Source organism: Oncorhynchus tshawytscha, linkage group LG16, assembly GCF_018296145.1.
Source record: "Oncorhynchus tshawytscha isolate Ot180627B linkage group LG16, Otsh_v2.0, whole genome shotgun sequence".
NCBI classification, from domain to species: domain Eukaryota; kingdom Metazoa; phylum Chordata; class Actinopteri; order Salmoniformes; family Salmonidae; genus Oncorhynchus; species Oncorhynchus tshawytscha.
Window position 1 is genome coordinate 65,632,429 of NC_056444.1, and position 16,646 is coordinate 65,649,074.

General features: G+C 45.1%; 1 protein-coding gene across 2 annotated transcripts in view; it reads right to left on the reverse strand.

Moving 5' to 3' along the window:
* Positions 1-16,646, reverse strand: part of LOC112216123 (UHRF1-binding protein 1) — a 54,867-nt gene that overhangs the window by 8,416 nt on the left and 29,805 nt on the right. Inside the window, exons 6-16 of one of the 2 annotated variants that reach the window (XM_024375851.2) lie at positions 15,688-15,828; positions 15,301-15,471; positions 8,644-8,827; positions 8,215-8,301; positions 4,755-4,925; positions 4,402-4,538; positions 3,197-3,338; positions 2,815-3,008; positions 1,250-2,523; positions 937-1,100; positions 467-615 (exon numbers count right to left, since the gene is read on the reverse strand). In XM_024375851.2, the coding sequence (XP_024231619.1) occupies positions 467-615; positions 937-1,100; positions 1,250-2,523; positions 2,815-3,008; positions 3,197-3,338; positions 4,402-4,538; positions 4,755-4,925; positions 8,215-8,301; positions 8,644-8,827; positions 15,301-15,471; positions 15,688-15,828 (2,814 nt within the window). Of the gene's footprint in view, positions 1-466; positions 616-936; positions 1,101-1,249; positions 2,524-2,814; positions 3,009-3,196; positions 3,339-4,401; positions 4,566-4,754; positions 4,926-8,214; positions 8,302-8,643; positions 8,828-15,300; positions 15,472-15,687; positions 15,829-16,646 lie in introns of both variants that reach the window. The other variant, XM_024375850.2, reaches the window with a different exon arrangement.

Sequence of the window (16,646 nt, forward strand, 5' to 3'; positions counted from 1 at the left end):
ACATAAATAGTGAATGGAGGACGCTTTTCCCACGGTGCATTTTAATGCCAGTCATGTAGGCTATACTCCTGTTGTAAAGCAAAGCAATGTGCTTAATATTAGGAGAGTTGAGAAATACATATAGTAATGGGCTCTCATGAAGTGTTTGATTTGATTTTCTATTGCATTTTCTTTTATGTCAGAGTGACTAGAGGGACAATAGATCGCTGAGTACCAGGTCATTAGTGACTAGCAGTTAGCAAGTTTGATAGGCTACTAATGACCATCAGCAGCATCAGAACGCAGTTTTGGAGAAGCCTAGTTACCATGACTAAACGGTCAAGTGGAATTTGACTGCGGTCATGACTCGTGACTGCCAGTGTGGTGGTAATACGGTCACCGTAACAGCCCTATTTCTGACAAAGCCTCTACTGTCGGTCTCTGTAATGTCACACTAGACATTGTGTGTACGTGAAATGGGACTTACTGTGTCCTGTGTGATGTCCTCAATGCTCTGGGACAGGGAGCTGCTCAGGTCGGCTGATGACCCTCCCTCTGTCCCCGGGGCAGCGCTGCCTCCACTATCCATGGGCCCAAGGGTGCTGTTGGGTCGCATCATGGACTCTACTCCTGACTCTGAAATCACAGAACAGAACACACAGGGGCAAAGAAAACTCTTACTTATGGCCAGACTTTGACAGTGGGATTCAAGACTAAGCAGCCTATTGTTTTGAAACCCTGTTACTAGCGAGATAGATACTGTTTCTTTTCAAATGTTCTGTCTTTGTGTGACTGTTCTTGTCTATCGGTGTTTTGTTACTTGTCATGTTTTCTGTTTTTGTCTGGACCCAAGGAAGAATAGCTGCTGCTTCTGCAAAAGCTAACAGGGATCTGAATAAATCAATAAACTATTGATACAATATGCATCTATGTTGTGGAGTTTGGATGAGGAGTTACCATCCATGAGAATGTTGTCACTACAGTCGCTGTCCACTGAGAGGTGGTCGTCGGGCAGGCTTCCATCCAGGATGGCGCTGTCAAATGAGTACTGTGAGAGAGACAGCTTCATGGACTGGAGCCGCAGACTGGCCATAGGGCATCCCTCCTCGGGGCGCTGCTCCCTACACAAACAGAAAACAGGAAACAGCCTTTATGGTCATTCACACCAGTAAAACCACACATCCATACAGTTGACACTATGGACTTGATAGACCTTAACCATATGGTGTAATGACAACAGCAAAGCAGGAGAGCATGCTCGGAAACCTACTTGGCCTGTGTAGTGAACAGCTTGCTCATCCCTGACCCGCGACTCATGAAGCTGAAGGCATCTTTTGTGATGGAGAACGCCCCTTTAGTCAGGTCCAGGGAGGCACTAAAGGCATCTTTGGTGACGTCCTTGGTGGCGGTGAGGGCGTTGGACAGCTCTTCCTCCAGGCTGAAGGTAGAGGGGTCCCTAGACAGGAGGGAGGGATGGTGTTCAGGGGAGAAGGGAGGAGAGGGGACAGGACCATCCTCCTGGGTTGTCTCCCCCTCCATGACCTCTACTGCCTCGCTGGCCTCCTCTACCACACAATCCACTTCCTGCTCAATGGGAGGAGAGCTGTTGACGGTGGCAGTACCGTTTCCTATCCCACTGTCCTCAAGAGGGCCTGGCGATGTAGCTTGGTGAGTGGGGGAGAGGTCAGAGTCTGTCAGGCTGGGGCTTTCAGATCCTGGGGTGTGGGCCTCTTCCTCCTCTGGCTCCATGGCTGCAGGTGGTAGCAGGAACCCCAGCTCCACTGAGTCCATTAGAAGGGCTAGGCACATCGTAGGGGGCTCAGACTCCTGGCCCCTGGCCTGCTTAGCGTCCCTGGTGTCCCGGCCCAGCTCGCCCCCCAGCCTGGCCAGGGTGTCCTTCATCCGCAGCAGGGCCACATACTGGTAGTGGTTGAGCCACACTTTGACCGGTGTGATGGCCTGGGCCAGGAAGTGAATAGAGGCCACTGGAGCCTCCTTTTTACTGTCCTGGTTGTGGTGGTCAGGGTTGGAAGGGAGCTGGTTCTCCTGCTCTAAGGATCCATGGTTGGGATCTACAGGAGCTTGTTCACTGGGAGAGGAGACCAGGGAACAGCCCTTAAACGCACATGGACGACATATCCACACAGACATGGTGAAAGGCTCCACGAAGGGGTGAGCTCTGCCCTTGTTGCTTTTCCGTGCCCCCTCGAAGCTCACGGACAGGCGGGAGAGACTTAGGGACCAGACGTCCTTGGCCTGGAGGGGCCTCATCTCAGAAAAGGGCAGGGGCTCCATCTCCAGGGAGTGCTGGAGGAAGGCAGAGGGTAGGGGGAGAAAGGCGCTCTGGTCTCGGGGGAAGGAGCAGGGGGGAGCGGACTGGAAGAAGTGGCAGGTGGAGAAGCTGCTGTAGGTGGCGTTGAGGTCGGCCCGGGTGCCGTGTGGGGAGTGGCAGGTGTTGCTGAGGACCATCTGGGGAACAGTGATGTTCAGAGACTGGGGCCTGTCTTGGTGGTCCATGATGGATGACTCCAGGGGAATAATCAACTGCAGACAGACAGGGCGAGGCACAGAAACAGTCATCTACTGACCTGATACATTAACCTAACAATAACAAACTCCAACGTTTACATGATGTGCCCCTAGAGAGAAAACTGCTCATCATAAAGACACAAGCCACATTACAAAATGGTGAAGGGCATACATTTTCAACCAATTTTCATGAGCAACACTAACTGTTTGCAACATTTCCAATGACTTAGAAGTTGTATAATGAGCTGCAATACTCTGCTCTCTTCCTCCTGACAACTTGGCCTGGTTTCATTCATTCAATCTCACTTTGATCTGTGCTGCGTCCATGCGGATGTCCACGTGCTCCTCTGCCTTGCTGCCGTCCTGGAGTTGGTAGAAGGCTTTGACCTGCTCCAGGGTACGCAGCAGGCCCCGCGAGAACAGGTTGACCCACAGCAGACTAGCTGGGTCTAGGCACAGCTGTAGGCCGTTCAGCTGGGCATACAGGTTAGTGTTGGGTACTGGGGAATGAGAGGGGGATGGAGAGAGGAGCATTTGTTCAGTTGTTGTAAGATAATATTCTAATGGTTTGTTTTGTTCCACAAAAAAACAGAATATTAAATCAGAGAATCTGTAAGAAAATACTGTTTCAGTAATTTACTAAGATAATACCAGTTTACTATAAACACACAATGTGGTCAGCTCATACCAGGCAAACCAGGGTTGTCAGGGAAGTAATACTCTGTGAATTGCAGGTGGATGGCTGGTATATTGTCTGCTAGGTTCAGGGCCTTGCGGTTACAGGATATTAAGGACTGGGTCTTCTTGCTGTGGCGTCCCCCTGTAGACACCTGTGTGAGGGGATGGGGTGGCAATAATGATTCATATGAAATTGATCTCTAAAGTGCTTATCTCACATCGAAAATGTAACAATCGGCAAGAGTGAAGTAATGAGTTTTCTGACTGTCAGAGTGAACGGAACTCACAAGGATCTTAATTACTCAATGCAGTACTAACTATACACCAGGGTTCTGTAAGACGGCCCAAATTCAGCCCGGGGGTGATTTTATTTGGGACCCCCAAGCTCAAAGTGATTTCAATTTAGGAAATCTGTTCCCAAGTATTCACATGCATAAATACAGGCATATGCGATCGTATCTCAATGTAAATAGGTTTGAAATAATTCTGTTTTTGTCAAATACGATATCTGTTTGACTTTCTTACGGTCAATTTGCAGTGTACAAATGATCTAACTATGTTCCGGCCCCCCGACCATCGTTCAAGGAAATATTGGCGCACGGCTGAATGTAATTGGGGACCCCTGCTATACATCATCGAATGCAAAAATGTTGTTTGTTTTTTTTTCAGAGAAAAAAAAGGAACAACTTTCAACTCAACCCAAAAATACCCATAATCATGTCATGCTGCATTTTAATTCAGTTTTCTTCTATGGCTGGATAATAAGAAACTACTGAGCTTTATTTGTGGTGGCAGGGGTTATCTACATCACAGCTGACATGCTTTAGGGTGGTTGAAAAGCATTTCCTCTCTTAAGCGGTCCACACAGTTCATGCATGTCGATTTGCACTTGGGAGGAATACGATTTTTTGGAGCAACGCACACCTTTTGGTAACATGATACTTTACCTGTCCATGAAATAGCAACATTCACAAGGGGGCGACAGCAGAGATGTTATTTCTGTTGTCTTCCCATTTGTGGTAAAGGCAAATAAGAATGATGTTGAAAACATCCCCACTGTAAACTAATCTGAAAGAAAACCAACTGCATATTTATTAATAATAGCTACATGTAATGAAAGTTTAGGTTTGTTTTACATTACCTCTTTTTTTGCCTGCCAATAGGCTGTAGGCTACTTGCTAGCTGGCTAAAAACAGAAAGCAAGCACAGTCTCACCTGATGGATATCAAGGTCGTCCATTCGTACCACCACACAGCTAGAGCGGAGCCTCTTCAGAGGATTCCCCGGGGGAGGAGGTGCTATTGAGTTCCTCCTGGAGCTCTGATCCCTGTCAGGGGGGCTGGGCTGTCCATCTGTGTCAAGAGAGACACAATTGGGGCCTGATAATGGCACAGTGAGGACAAAAAGACCACATCAAACATTCCTGTTCAGTATCTATCAACGCCTTCTCTCTTTCCTTATTAATAACTTAACTTACACAAGGTAGCTATTCTCATCACTAGGTACAGGTCTGTCTGTTGGTGTATCAGATCCATACTACAGTAAGATAACGTGGTAGTGAATCTCACCGTGAGCCCTCTTGGCGGGGGAGTCCTTGGCCTGGTTGGGGATCTCAGAATGTGGACCAGGGATACCTGACGCCTCCACCCTCCTCTGGAACTCCTGCAGCAGTCTGCAAGCCCACTGGGCTCGGGCCTCCATTGCTCCACAGTGACGCTCCCAGTGCTGACAGCCATCGGCTGCAGGTCAGATGTTATTTTTATTTTATTTAACTAGGCAAGTCAGTTAAGAACAAATTATTATTTACAATGACGGCCTACCCCGGCCAAACCCTAACCCGGACAATTCTGGGCCAATTGTACGAAGTTCTATGGGACTCCCAATCACGGCCGGTTGTGATACAGCCTCTGTAGTGACGCCTCTAGCATTGAGATGCAGTGCATTAGACCGCTGCGCCACTCGGGAGCCCTACGTTATGTCATACAAAGGTCATTCATTAGAGTTATACAATAGGGTTCAGTGCATCCCCAGGGTTATTATTGAAAGAATCCCATCTCTCATACTAATCAAAATATTAAAAAACATACCAGTTATACATATCAACTTCTCCAAAGATTCTGTTTTACTATTTGATCTGGGATTTTGCATGATTGCGCAAGCAAACCAATCCACTCTCCTTTAAAATGGGTTTTCTGTAATTGTGTAACAGACCAGTAGTACCGATGAAGTGAAGTGCAGAGTTCTGGAAGGGATTGTGGTGCTTTATACATTCTATAGTTGAGGAATTCCACTGAGAATAATAGCAATGGGCATGCAACCTTCTCCATCCAGGCTATTAGTTTGCATGAATGAATGTCGATGAGGCTTACTAGAAGTCTGAATGGAGGTTGAACTTTCAGTGGGAGCACTATCTAGACAGCAGTGAATAAACATGAACTCTAATTATAACAAATAGGAGCACGAGTCTCTTGACAGAAAGGGGGAAGTACACCAGTGTTTCCTCTGGAAAATGTTGGGACGAAAAGGTTGCGGGGAAGGGGGGGGGGTCATTTTTTGAAGTAGGACTGAGAAGCATTTTGTTACGTTACAGCCTTGTTCTAAAATGGATTAAATAAAATAAAAAATCCTCAATCTACACACAATACCCCATAATGACAAAGCAAAAACAGGTTTTTAGAAATGTTTGCAAATGTATTACAAATAAAAAATGGAGCTCAGGTACATCCTATTTCCATTGATCATCCTTGAGATGTTTCTACAACTTGATTGAAGTCCACGTGTGGTAAATTCAAATGATTGGACATGATTTGGAAAGGAACACACCTGTATATATATGGTTCCACAGTGACAGTGCATGTCATACCAAAAACCAAGCCATGAGGTCAAAGGAATTGTCTGTAGAGCTCTGAGACAGGATTGTGTCGAGGGAAAGATCTGGGGAAGGGTAACAAAAAATGTCTGCAGCATTGAAGGTCTCCAAGAGTTTGCCAAAAGGCACCTAAAGGACTCTCAGACCATGATAAACAAGATTATCTGGTCTGATGAAACCAAGATTATACTCTTTGGCCTGAATGCCAAGAGTCACGTCTGGAGGAAACCTGGCACCATCCCTACGGTGAAGCTAGGTGGTGTCAGCATCACGCTGTGGGGATATTTTTCAAAGGCAGGACCTCAGACTGGGGTGAAGTGTCACCTTCCAACAGGAAAACTACCCTCAGCACACATCCAAGACAAGTTACCTGTGATGAATGTTGAAAACAAAAACTGTCATTTCTATATGCAGGAAATCTTATTTTAATAATGGGTATGGTAAGAATTGACTACCAAAGTGTGAGTCATAATTCCCATGACACCTTCCAGCAAAATCTGAAAAGTGGTTCCTTCATTCATTTATTTCAAAGGATATTTTTAGATTCACTTCAAATAAGGTCTGTGTTTCATGTAGGCTTACACCACCTTGTCAATTTGATATCTGTGTAGATATCCATAGGACAAGGTAACTCTGATCAATATTGGCTAAATATAAACAAATATTATTTTTGTGGGGTGGATTTATTAACATATGTTTACAAACATTACCTTATCCTAGCGAGATTTACAAGAGTTTCAAAACACCTAGGCGGTTTAAGCCTGCACGAAATGCAGACCTTATTTGAAGTAGATCAAGACATGCCCTATGGAAGACATGAATGTTAAAATAACGAAGGAACCCCTTTCATGTTCAGCCACAGGAATTATGAATTCTTTCTATACCATTTGTATTTCATATACCTTTGACTATTGGATGTTCTTATAGCCACTTTAGTATTGCCAGCCTAATCTCAGGAGTTGATAGGCTTGAAGTCATAAACAGCGCTGTGATTCAAGCATTGCTAAGAGCTGCTTGCAAACGCAGTAAATTGCTGTTTGAATGAATTCTTACGAGCCTGCTGCTGCCTACCACCACTCAGTCAGACTGCTCTATCAAAGATGTAATCGGCCAATGTCAGCCATAATCGGCGTCCAAAAAGGCTGATTACCGATTGTTATGAAAACCGTTTGTTATGCCGATTAATCAGTTGACCTCTAATTAAAACTGTTGTTTTCCCCATGGCTGCATTTTTGTGCATTGACTGCTTGTCAGAATGCATGTTTCCCTCCCTATGGCACTCGTAATGTGAATGCTCAAGAGGAATCTCTCTCTCACATAGCACACACAACAACAAGCTGACAAGATAAATAGGTTAATGTTAAGGGAATTTTTATCAATGATGACTAATTATGTATACATTTCAATCAGGACTGACTAATCAGAATACTATTATGTTACTGTATATGTACTAATCCAAATACTATTATGTTACTGTATATGTACTAATCAGAATACTATTATGTTGCTGTATATGTATGAGTTTTCTTTCTTGATCCCAGTACTGAATATAATGTGTGTGAATGTGGTCAAGAGTTAGAACAATGACTGTCTGTTCCTTGGTAGAAATGAATGAACAAAATCTTCAGACTGGCTAGAATGCTTATCTACACGAGAAGACCTTGGCTCGTAAATTATATTAAATTGGTAGGGAGAAGGATGTGGGAAGGCTTGAGATACAGCCTTTGTACTGGAACGGAGATGGCACGGGTTGGTGCTGAAACTAATGACGTCATTTTCAGTTTATTACCTGTGGTTAACTGTATCGTATTCAGTACTCTCGTGAATAAACTCTGCTGATTGACTTTAAGACTGGGCTCTGTCCATTATTATAGAATAAGGGTCTTACAAATCCTTATGAATTGACAGAGTGTTTAATTTTAATTGGGTATTAAAACATAGAGCAATTTAATTCCTGTAACAGTTAACTATTCCACTATGGGGTTGTCTGGTTTTTCTATTCCTTACTCGTTTTGTTTGCAAAGGAGAAGTAAATGTGGACTGTTCTATCATCTTCCAAGTGCGCCTCGGCAGAAATATTTTGTCATGTTTCATATTACTTTGCCGTAGCGCATCACAATATATAAATGACTGCAGCGGAAACACTGAAGTACACTCACCAGGCCGGTGGATGGGATAGTAGTCAAAACCCAGCTTGCGGAAGGTCAACTGCATTGCACCCTGGGAGCCTGGAGGTGGAGGCTCATCTGTGTGACATGAGAAGGCAGAGGTCAAAAGCTTTGTTCACCTCTGACTAAACTAAATTCCACCATCAAGATCCTAATTGTTTTAATTAAAGAGTATTAGGACAACCAGAAAGTATAGATTGGATCTCTACAGGCAGAAAAGGTCATACTCTCTGAGGGTGTCTCAGGGGGAGTAGGATATGCAAAAACAAATGTCCATTTCACACCACACACTTGTACAGGTTACACACTTGTACATGTGTGAAACAGGGAAAATATAAGTACCCCCTATTTGACCTTTGTTATAGGCTAATTCTGTGCACTGACACTTTTGGGGTGTCTGGGATAGTCTGTGGGACTAACCGGGGTCTGTTGAGGAGCTGTCGTTGCATATGTGCAGGTCTAGACGAGAGATGAAGGTGTGGTAGGAGGACTCTTTGACGTCGTGTTGATCAAAGTACTGGTCCAGGGTACTGGGTACACCAACGTTGGGAGGGGGTGAAGGGTCTGTCCATAGATTGTGGATTCCAGGGGATGGGGGTGCAGTCTGTAACACAAAATCATACCATTATTATCTCTAACTATCACAAAGACTATTATAATATCTAGACCAGCCATACTCAACAGGCGGACCCAGAACGGGGTCAATACCGACCATGGGTCCCAACACATTTGGAAATTAGTCAGGCTTTTACCTTAGGCTACTGCTGTTGAGAGTAGTTAGAGTTTGAAATGTGGTAATGCATAGGCAGTTTGTCATTCACTGACAGAACTTATAGAGCTACTTATAACCTGTCAGAAATGTCCAGTTGATCAACTAGCTCATGTTAGCTTTGTAGGTAAAATATAATAACCAGTCATCTAAATCTTCTAATTACCATGGCCAGATTATGTGCCCAAGGATGTCACACCATGATCTGTTTCACCTGTCTTTGTGATTGTCTCCACCCCCCTCGAGGTGTCACCCATCTTCCCCATTATCCCCTGTGTATTTATACAGGTGTTCTCTGTTTGTCTGTTGCCAGTTTGTCTTGTTTGTCAAGTCAACCAGCGTTTTTTGTATCAGCTCCTACTTTTCCCCAGTCTCTCTTTTCTCATCCTCCTGGTTTTGACCCTTGCCTGTCCTGACCCTGAGCCCGCCCGCCTGACCACTCTGCCTGCCCCTGAGCCTGCCTGCCGTCCTGTTCCTTCGACACGGTCTGCATCTGGGTCTTACCTTTGTCCCGATCAAGAGCCTCGACCCCAAGAGGGCCCCCATTGATTTTGTTGAATCAATGAAGTATCATAAAATGTTTGATTTACTCTAACAAATGGGGTGTGAACAGTTTGGGGTTACATGCATTATGAGGAGGGGTTTGTGGGAGAGGTGAAGAATGTTTTTTACGCCCCATTCGCCGGGAGAGAAGCTGCCCGGGGGCTAATCCAGCTTTAGCAGGACTCCTGCAGTATGGCTGACTATGCGGGGGATTTCCGCACATTGGCAGCGGAGAGTGCTTGGAACCAGGAAGCATTGTTCAATATGTTCCTGCACAGAGTCTCGGAGGAGGTCAAGGACGAGCTTGCTGCTCGGGATATCGATTCCCTCATCGCTTTGACCATCCGAATCGATGGGCGACTACAGGAATGACGGAGGGAAAGGACATTCAACTTCGCTCGCACGTCCAAGGATTCCGCCTTGCCTCCGAGTCGTCCCGGAAGTCTTCGATGATCCTGTTGCCGAGAGAACCCGAGGCCTCCAGACCTTCCCCCAGAGTCGCCGGAGACGGCTGAGTCACCGCTTCCCGAGCCTATGCAACTAGGTAGAGCTGGGCTATCGCCAGCGGAACGGCAATACAGGATCAACATTAAGAATTGTCTGTGTTGCAGGACTCTTGGTCATTTTGTGTCCTCTTGTCCTTTAAAGAGATCAGGCTCACTGGTAGGAATGAATACTTTGGTGGGTCATATGGAGAACTTTCCCACTTCCCTTGCTCGCACCCCTGTTCATGGCATTCTGCTGTGGGGAAGCCAGTCTAAAACTCTCCGGGTCCTCATTGACTCTGGGGCCGATGACAGTTTTTTGGATGCTACCCTGGCTTCCGAGCTGAACATCCCCCACTCAGCCCCTCTCCACTCCCATGGAAGTTAGAGCGCTGGATAGGCGCTCTATAGGCCGGGTCACTCATATTACCACTCCCATCAACCTACGGGTATCAGGGAATCACAGCAAGATTATTAAATTCCTGCTCATCAAGTCTCCTCAGATTCCCGTGGTATTGGGATTCTCCTGGCTCCAGCGACACAATCCCCTCATCTACTGGTGCCATCATGGGCTGGAGTCCGTTTTACCACGCCCAGTGTCTGAGGTCAGCGCAACCTGTCCCGGGACGTCTTCCTGGGGGCTTGGAAGGTGCCCCGGACCTCTCCACCATTCCCGTGGAGTACGAGGACCTTCGGGAGGTGTTCAACAAGGCCCGGCCACTTCGAATCCGCCGCACCGACTATATGACTGCGGGTTTGACCTTCTACCTAGCACCACTCCGCCCCGGGGACGACTGTACTCGCTGTCGGGACCGGAGACCAAGGCTATGGACACCTACATTGGGGACTCCCTAGCTGCAGGATTTATATGTCCTTCGTCCTCTCTGTGCCCATGCATCGACTACCAGGGACTCAATTACATAACGGTGAAGAACCGCTACCCGCTACCACTCATCTCCTCGGCCTCGAGCTGCTCCAGGGGGCCACCGTGTTTTCCAATCTGGATCTACAGAACGCCTACCACCTGGTGCGGATACGGGAGGGGGATGAGTAGATGACCGCCTTCAACACGGCCAGCGGCCACTATGAGTATTTGGTCATGCCATTTGGCCTCACCAACGCCCCTGCTGTGTTCCAGGCTCTGGTGAATGATGTTCTCCGCGACATGTTGAACCAGTTCGTCTTCATCTACATTAATGACATCCTCGTCTTCTCTCGCTCCCCCCAAGAACGTGTGCTCCATGTCCGACAGGTTCTTCAACGCCTCCTGGACAACCAGCTGTTTATCAAGGCAGAGAAGTGAGAATTCCATCGCTCCGCCATCCCCTTTCTGGGGTACATCATCTCTGCTGGGAGTGTCCAGATGGATCCTGGTAAGGTGAGAGTGGTGGTGGATTCCAGACAATCATGGATTACAAAGGGATAACCAGCCAAGTCACAGACACGGTGTCTTGGTCCTGGACAAGCTAAACACCTTCTGCACTCGCTTTGAGGATAACACAGTGCCACCGACGTGGCCAGCTTCCAAGGACTGTGGGCTCTCGTTCTCGATGGCCGTCATGAGTAAGACATTTATTTAAGCGTGTTAACCCTCGCAAGGCTGCTGGCCCAGACAGCATCCATAGACACTCCCTCAGAGCATGCGCAGACCAGTTTACAGAAATATTCATTTTCTCCCTATCCCAGTCTGATGCCCCCACTTGCTTCAAGATGTTCTTCATTGTTCCTGTACGCAAGAAAGCAAAGGTAACTGAACTAAATGACTATCACCGCGTAGCACTGCAAGTTTTAAGTTCCTCGGCATACACATCACAGACAAACTGAATTGGTCCACTCACACAGACAGCATCGTGAAGAAGGCGCAGCAGCGCCTCTTCAACCTCAGGAGGCTGAAGAAATTCGGCTTGTCACCAAAAGAACTCACAAACTTCTACAGATGCACAATCGAGAGCATCCTGGCGGGCTGTATCACCGCCTGGTACGGCAACTGCTCCGCCCTCAACCGTAAGGCTCTCCAGAGGGTAGTGAGGTCTGCACAACGCATCACCGGGGGCAAACTACCTGCCCTCCAGGACACCTACACCACCCGATGTTACAGGAAGGCCATAAAGATCATCAAGGACATCAACCACCCGAGCCACTGCCTGTCCACCCCGCTATCATCCAGAAGGTGAGGTCAGTACAGGTGCATCAAAGCTGGGACCGAGAGACTGAAAAACAGCTTCTATCTCAAGGCCATCAGACTGTTAAACAGCCACCACTAACATTGAGTGGCTGCTGCCAACACACTGACACTGACACTGACTCAACTCCAGCCACTTTAATAATGGGAATTGATGGGAAATGATGTAAATATATCACTAGCCACTTTAAACAATGCTACCTTATATAATGTTACTTACCCTACATTATTCATTTCATATGCATACGTATATACTGTACTCTATATCATCGACTGCATCCTTATGTAATACATGTATCACTAGCCACTTTAACTATGCCACTTTGTTTACATACTCATCTCATATGTATATACTGTACTCGATACCATCTACTGTATCTTGCCTATGCTGCTCTGTACCATCACTCATTCATATATCCTTATGTACATATTCTTTATCCCCTTACACTGTGTATAAGACAGTAGTTTTGGAATTGTTAGTTAGATTACTTGTTGGTTATTACTGCATTGTCGGAACTAGAAGCACAAGCATTTCGCTACACTCGCATTAACATCTGCTAACCATGTGTATGTGACAAATAAAATTTGATTTGATTTTGATTTGATTTGATTTTGATTTGACTTCTGTCATCATGAAGTGCTTTAAGAGGCTAGTTAAGGATCATATCACTTCCACCTTACCTGACACCCTAGACCAGGTGTGGGCAACTCCAGTCCTCGAGTGCCTGATTGGTGTCACACTTTTTCTCCATCCCTAGCAAACACAGCTGATTAATCAAATTGCATTCTAAATTGAAGATCATGATTAGGTGATTATTGGTGCCAGGTGTGTTAGCTGAGGTTGGTGCAAAACTGTGACACCAATCTGGCCCTCGAGGACTGGAATTGCCCACTCCTCGTGCCTCCTTGCAGCATGCCTAAGGCACGTTCACGCAGATGAGCAGGGACCCTGGGCATCTTTCTTTTGGTGTTTTTCAGAGTCAGTAGAAAGGCCTCTTTAGTGTCCTAGGTTTTCATAACTGTGACTTTAATTACCTACCTTCTGTAAACTGTTAGTGTCTTAACGACCATTCCACAGGTGCATGTTCATTAATTGTTTATGGTTCATTGAACAAGCATGGGAAACAGTGTTAAAACCTTTTACAATGAAGATCTGTGAAGTCATTTGGATTTTTACCAATTATATTTGAAAGACAGGGTCCTTTTTTTGCTGAGTTTACATAGATATGGAATCACTGATTACTTTAATAAGGTAACATTAGTCACTGTAATAATGTTTAAATACAATTTTACTCATTTAACTTCTTGGATATAGGGGGCGCTATTTTAATTTTTGGATGAAAAACGTTCCCGTTTTAAACAAGATATTTTGTTACGAAAAGATGCTCGACTATGTATATAATTGACAGCTTTGGAAAGAAAACACTCCAAGTTTCCAAAATTGCAAAGATATTGTCTGTGAGTGCCACAGAACTGATGTTACAGGCGAAACCCAGATAAAAATCCAATCAGGAAGTGCCGCATTTTTTGAAACAGCCTCATGCCAATGACTCCTTATATGGCTGTGAAGGAGCTAGCAGTCAGCTTACGTTTTCCACGTTTTCCCCAAGGTGTCTGCAGCATTGTGACGTCTTTTTAGGCATTTCCATTGGAGAATGGCTGTAAGAGACCATATAGGGCGAGTGAACGCATGGTGTCTCCCGGAGAAAACGTTGCATAAAATACTGAGGTAGCCATTTTTCCAATAGTTTCTTATGAGAAACCAACTGCCTCCACGGATATATTATTGAATACATATGTTAAAAACACTTTGAGGATGGATCCTAAACAACGTTTGCCGTGTTTCTGTCGATATTATGGAGCAAATTTAGAAAAAGGTTTGGCGTTATAGTTGAAGTATTTTCGGTCGATTTCTCAGCCAAGCAGGATGAACAAAGGTGACGTTTTTCGCCTACAAAAATATTATTTTTGGAAAAAAGGAACATTTGCTATCTAACTGGGAGTCTCCTGAGTGAAAGCATCTGAAGTTCTTCAAAAGGTAAATGATTTAATTTGGTTGCTTTTCTTATTTTTGTGAAAATGTTGCCTGCTGCCAGCACAGCCTAGCATAGCATTATGCCATGCTAAACTTACACAAATGCTTGTCTAGCGTTGGCTGTAACGCATATTTTGAAAATCTGAGATGACAAAAGGCTAAGCTTGTGTTTCAATATATTTATTTCATTTCATTTGCGATTTTCATAAATAGGAAACGTTGCGTTATGGTAATGCACTTGAGGCTATGATTACGCTCCCGGATACGGGATTGCTCGACGCTAGAGGTTAATCTATATTCTATTGTTTTCCAGTCAATGTCACTCCGACATTGCTTGTCCTAATATTGGTATATTTGTTAACTCCATTCTTTTACTTTTAAATTGTGTGTATTGTTGTGAATTGCTAGATACCACTGCACTGTTGGAGTTAGTAACACAAGCAATTCGCAACACCCGAAATAGCATCTGCTAAATATGTGTCTGCGACGAATAAAACTTGATTTGATTTCTAATGTAAATCTTTGGCAACACCCAAGGGTGCTTTAACTGCCTAGCTCTCCCTGTAGATTCTACGGTGACGTAGTGTCCCAATGAGTGACAGAACACTGAACCAATCACGGCGCAACTACAGAAGACTATCGACACTTACACTCAGTATTTTCCGCTGGCTGCCCCTCCACCACAGAAAACACTGAGCTCGTCTGAAACACCTGCATTTTGGAGCTGCCTTATTCAAGAAAGATACCACGTTCGTATGCAGCTTTATTAACTCAAGGATGATTTTGTTTTTTTTACATTGTTTGCAAACTGATATGTGACACGAATTAATGAAAAATAACATCCAAAACAGGCACACAGAGAATAAATACATGTTTTATTTGTTTTATCTAAATATGCAGGGCTCAAAACAGATTGGGTTCAGGCTCTGCCCCACCTACCCTGAATGACAGGTCGCCACTGAATATAGCTACATTTGAAATAGAACTGTAGCACAAAATAAGTGCAGGCTGCAGACTCTGTGCTGTAGTTAACACATATAAAAGGAAGGCGGGAGGACGGTACCTGTAGAGACTCTGCAGCCATATTCTTCCTCTGCTGGGCAGACTTCTCCATGGCCTCACTCAGGGACTTGGCGTAGTGGATGACAGCTTTGAGCTGAGAGTCCGTCAGCACCCACAGCAGGTCGTCCAAAATGAAGAGCAGCTTCGAGGCCAGAACATTACAGTCCTTCACCTGGGATATGATTAAAGACAGAGGAGAAACCTAGTTAGTCATCATGTTACAGAGGAAGCAATTTTACATTCATACAATGACTTTGTGTTTATTTACTCTGAAGCACCTTGAGAACAGTTGCTTTTGAGAAAGAAAATGTAACGTGGTTAAACTGTTGGGGAAACGTCACATCAAGTAAACCCCACCCTCCCTGGCCTACCCATGGCCCAGTCTTACCCTACGCTTCAGGGCAATGCGGATGCGTCCCTGGTTGGTAATGAGGCGTAGTGGGATACTGCCCAGGTCCTGGTCTTCACTCTCTATGGCATCAGCCTCTATACGCAGACTCTGCCAGTTGATCTCCTTAAACGTCAAAACCTGGGGAGTTGCACAAAACATACACAGACAGACAAAGACACAGACACACGTATATACATATTAGGGAACCAGTTCATGGGACGAGCTACAAGTACACTGGCCTAAAAGTCTCTTTACGAGAAAAACAGGGAGACCATGTAAACAAGGTAATTTCTAAGGATAACGGAGACACATTTCCTGATGTCAAATAGAGGGGCTGGAAATCATGACCAATAAAACGCTGAACAATTTGCCTAATTAAGTGATATTTATTGCTGGCCTGAAAAACAAATACAGTGACTGTAGGCTGGACATACTGTACTAACTGTACCATGAAACCTGGACATACTGTACTAACTGTACCATGAAACCTGGACATACTGTACCATGAAACCTGGACATACTGTACCATGAAACCTGGACATACTGTACCATGAAACCTGGACATACTGTACCATGAAACCTGGACATACTGTACCATGAAACCTGGACATACTGTACCATGAAACCTGGACATACTGTACCATGAAACCTAGACATACTGTACCATGAAACCTGGACATACTGTACCATGAAACCTGGACATACTGTACTAACTGTACCATGAAACCTGGACATACTGTACCATGAAACCTAGACATACTGTACCATGAAACCTGGACATACTGTACCATGAAACCTGGACATACTGTACTAACTGTACCATGAAACCTGAACATACTGTACCATGAAACCTGGACATACTGTACCATGAAACCTGGACATACTGTACTAACTGTACCATGAAACCTGGACATACTGTACCATGAAACCTGGACATACTGTACCATGAAACCTGG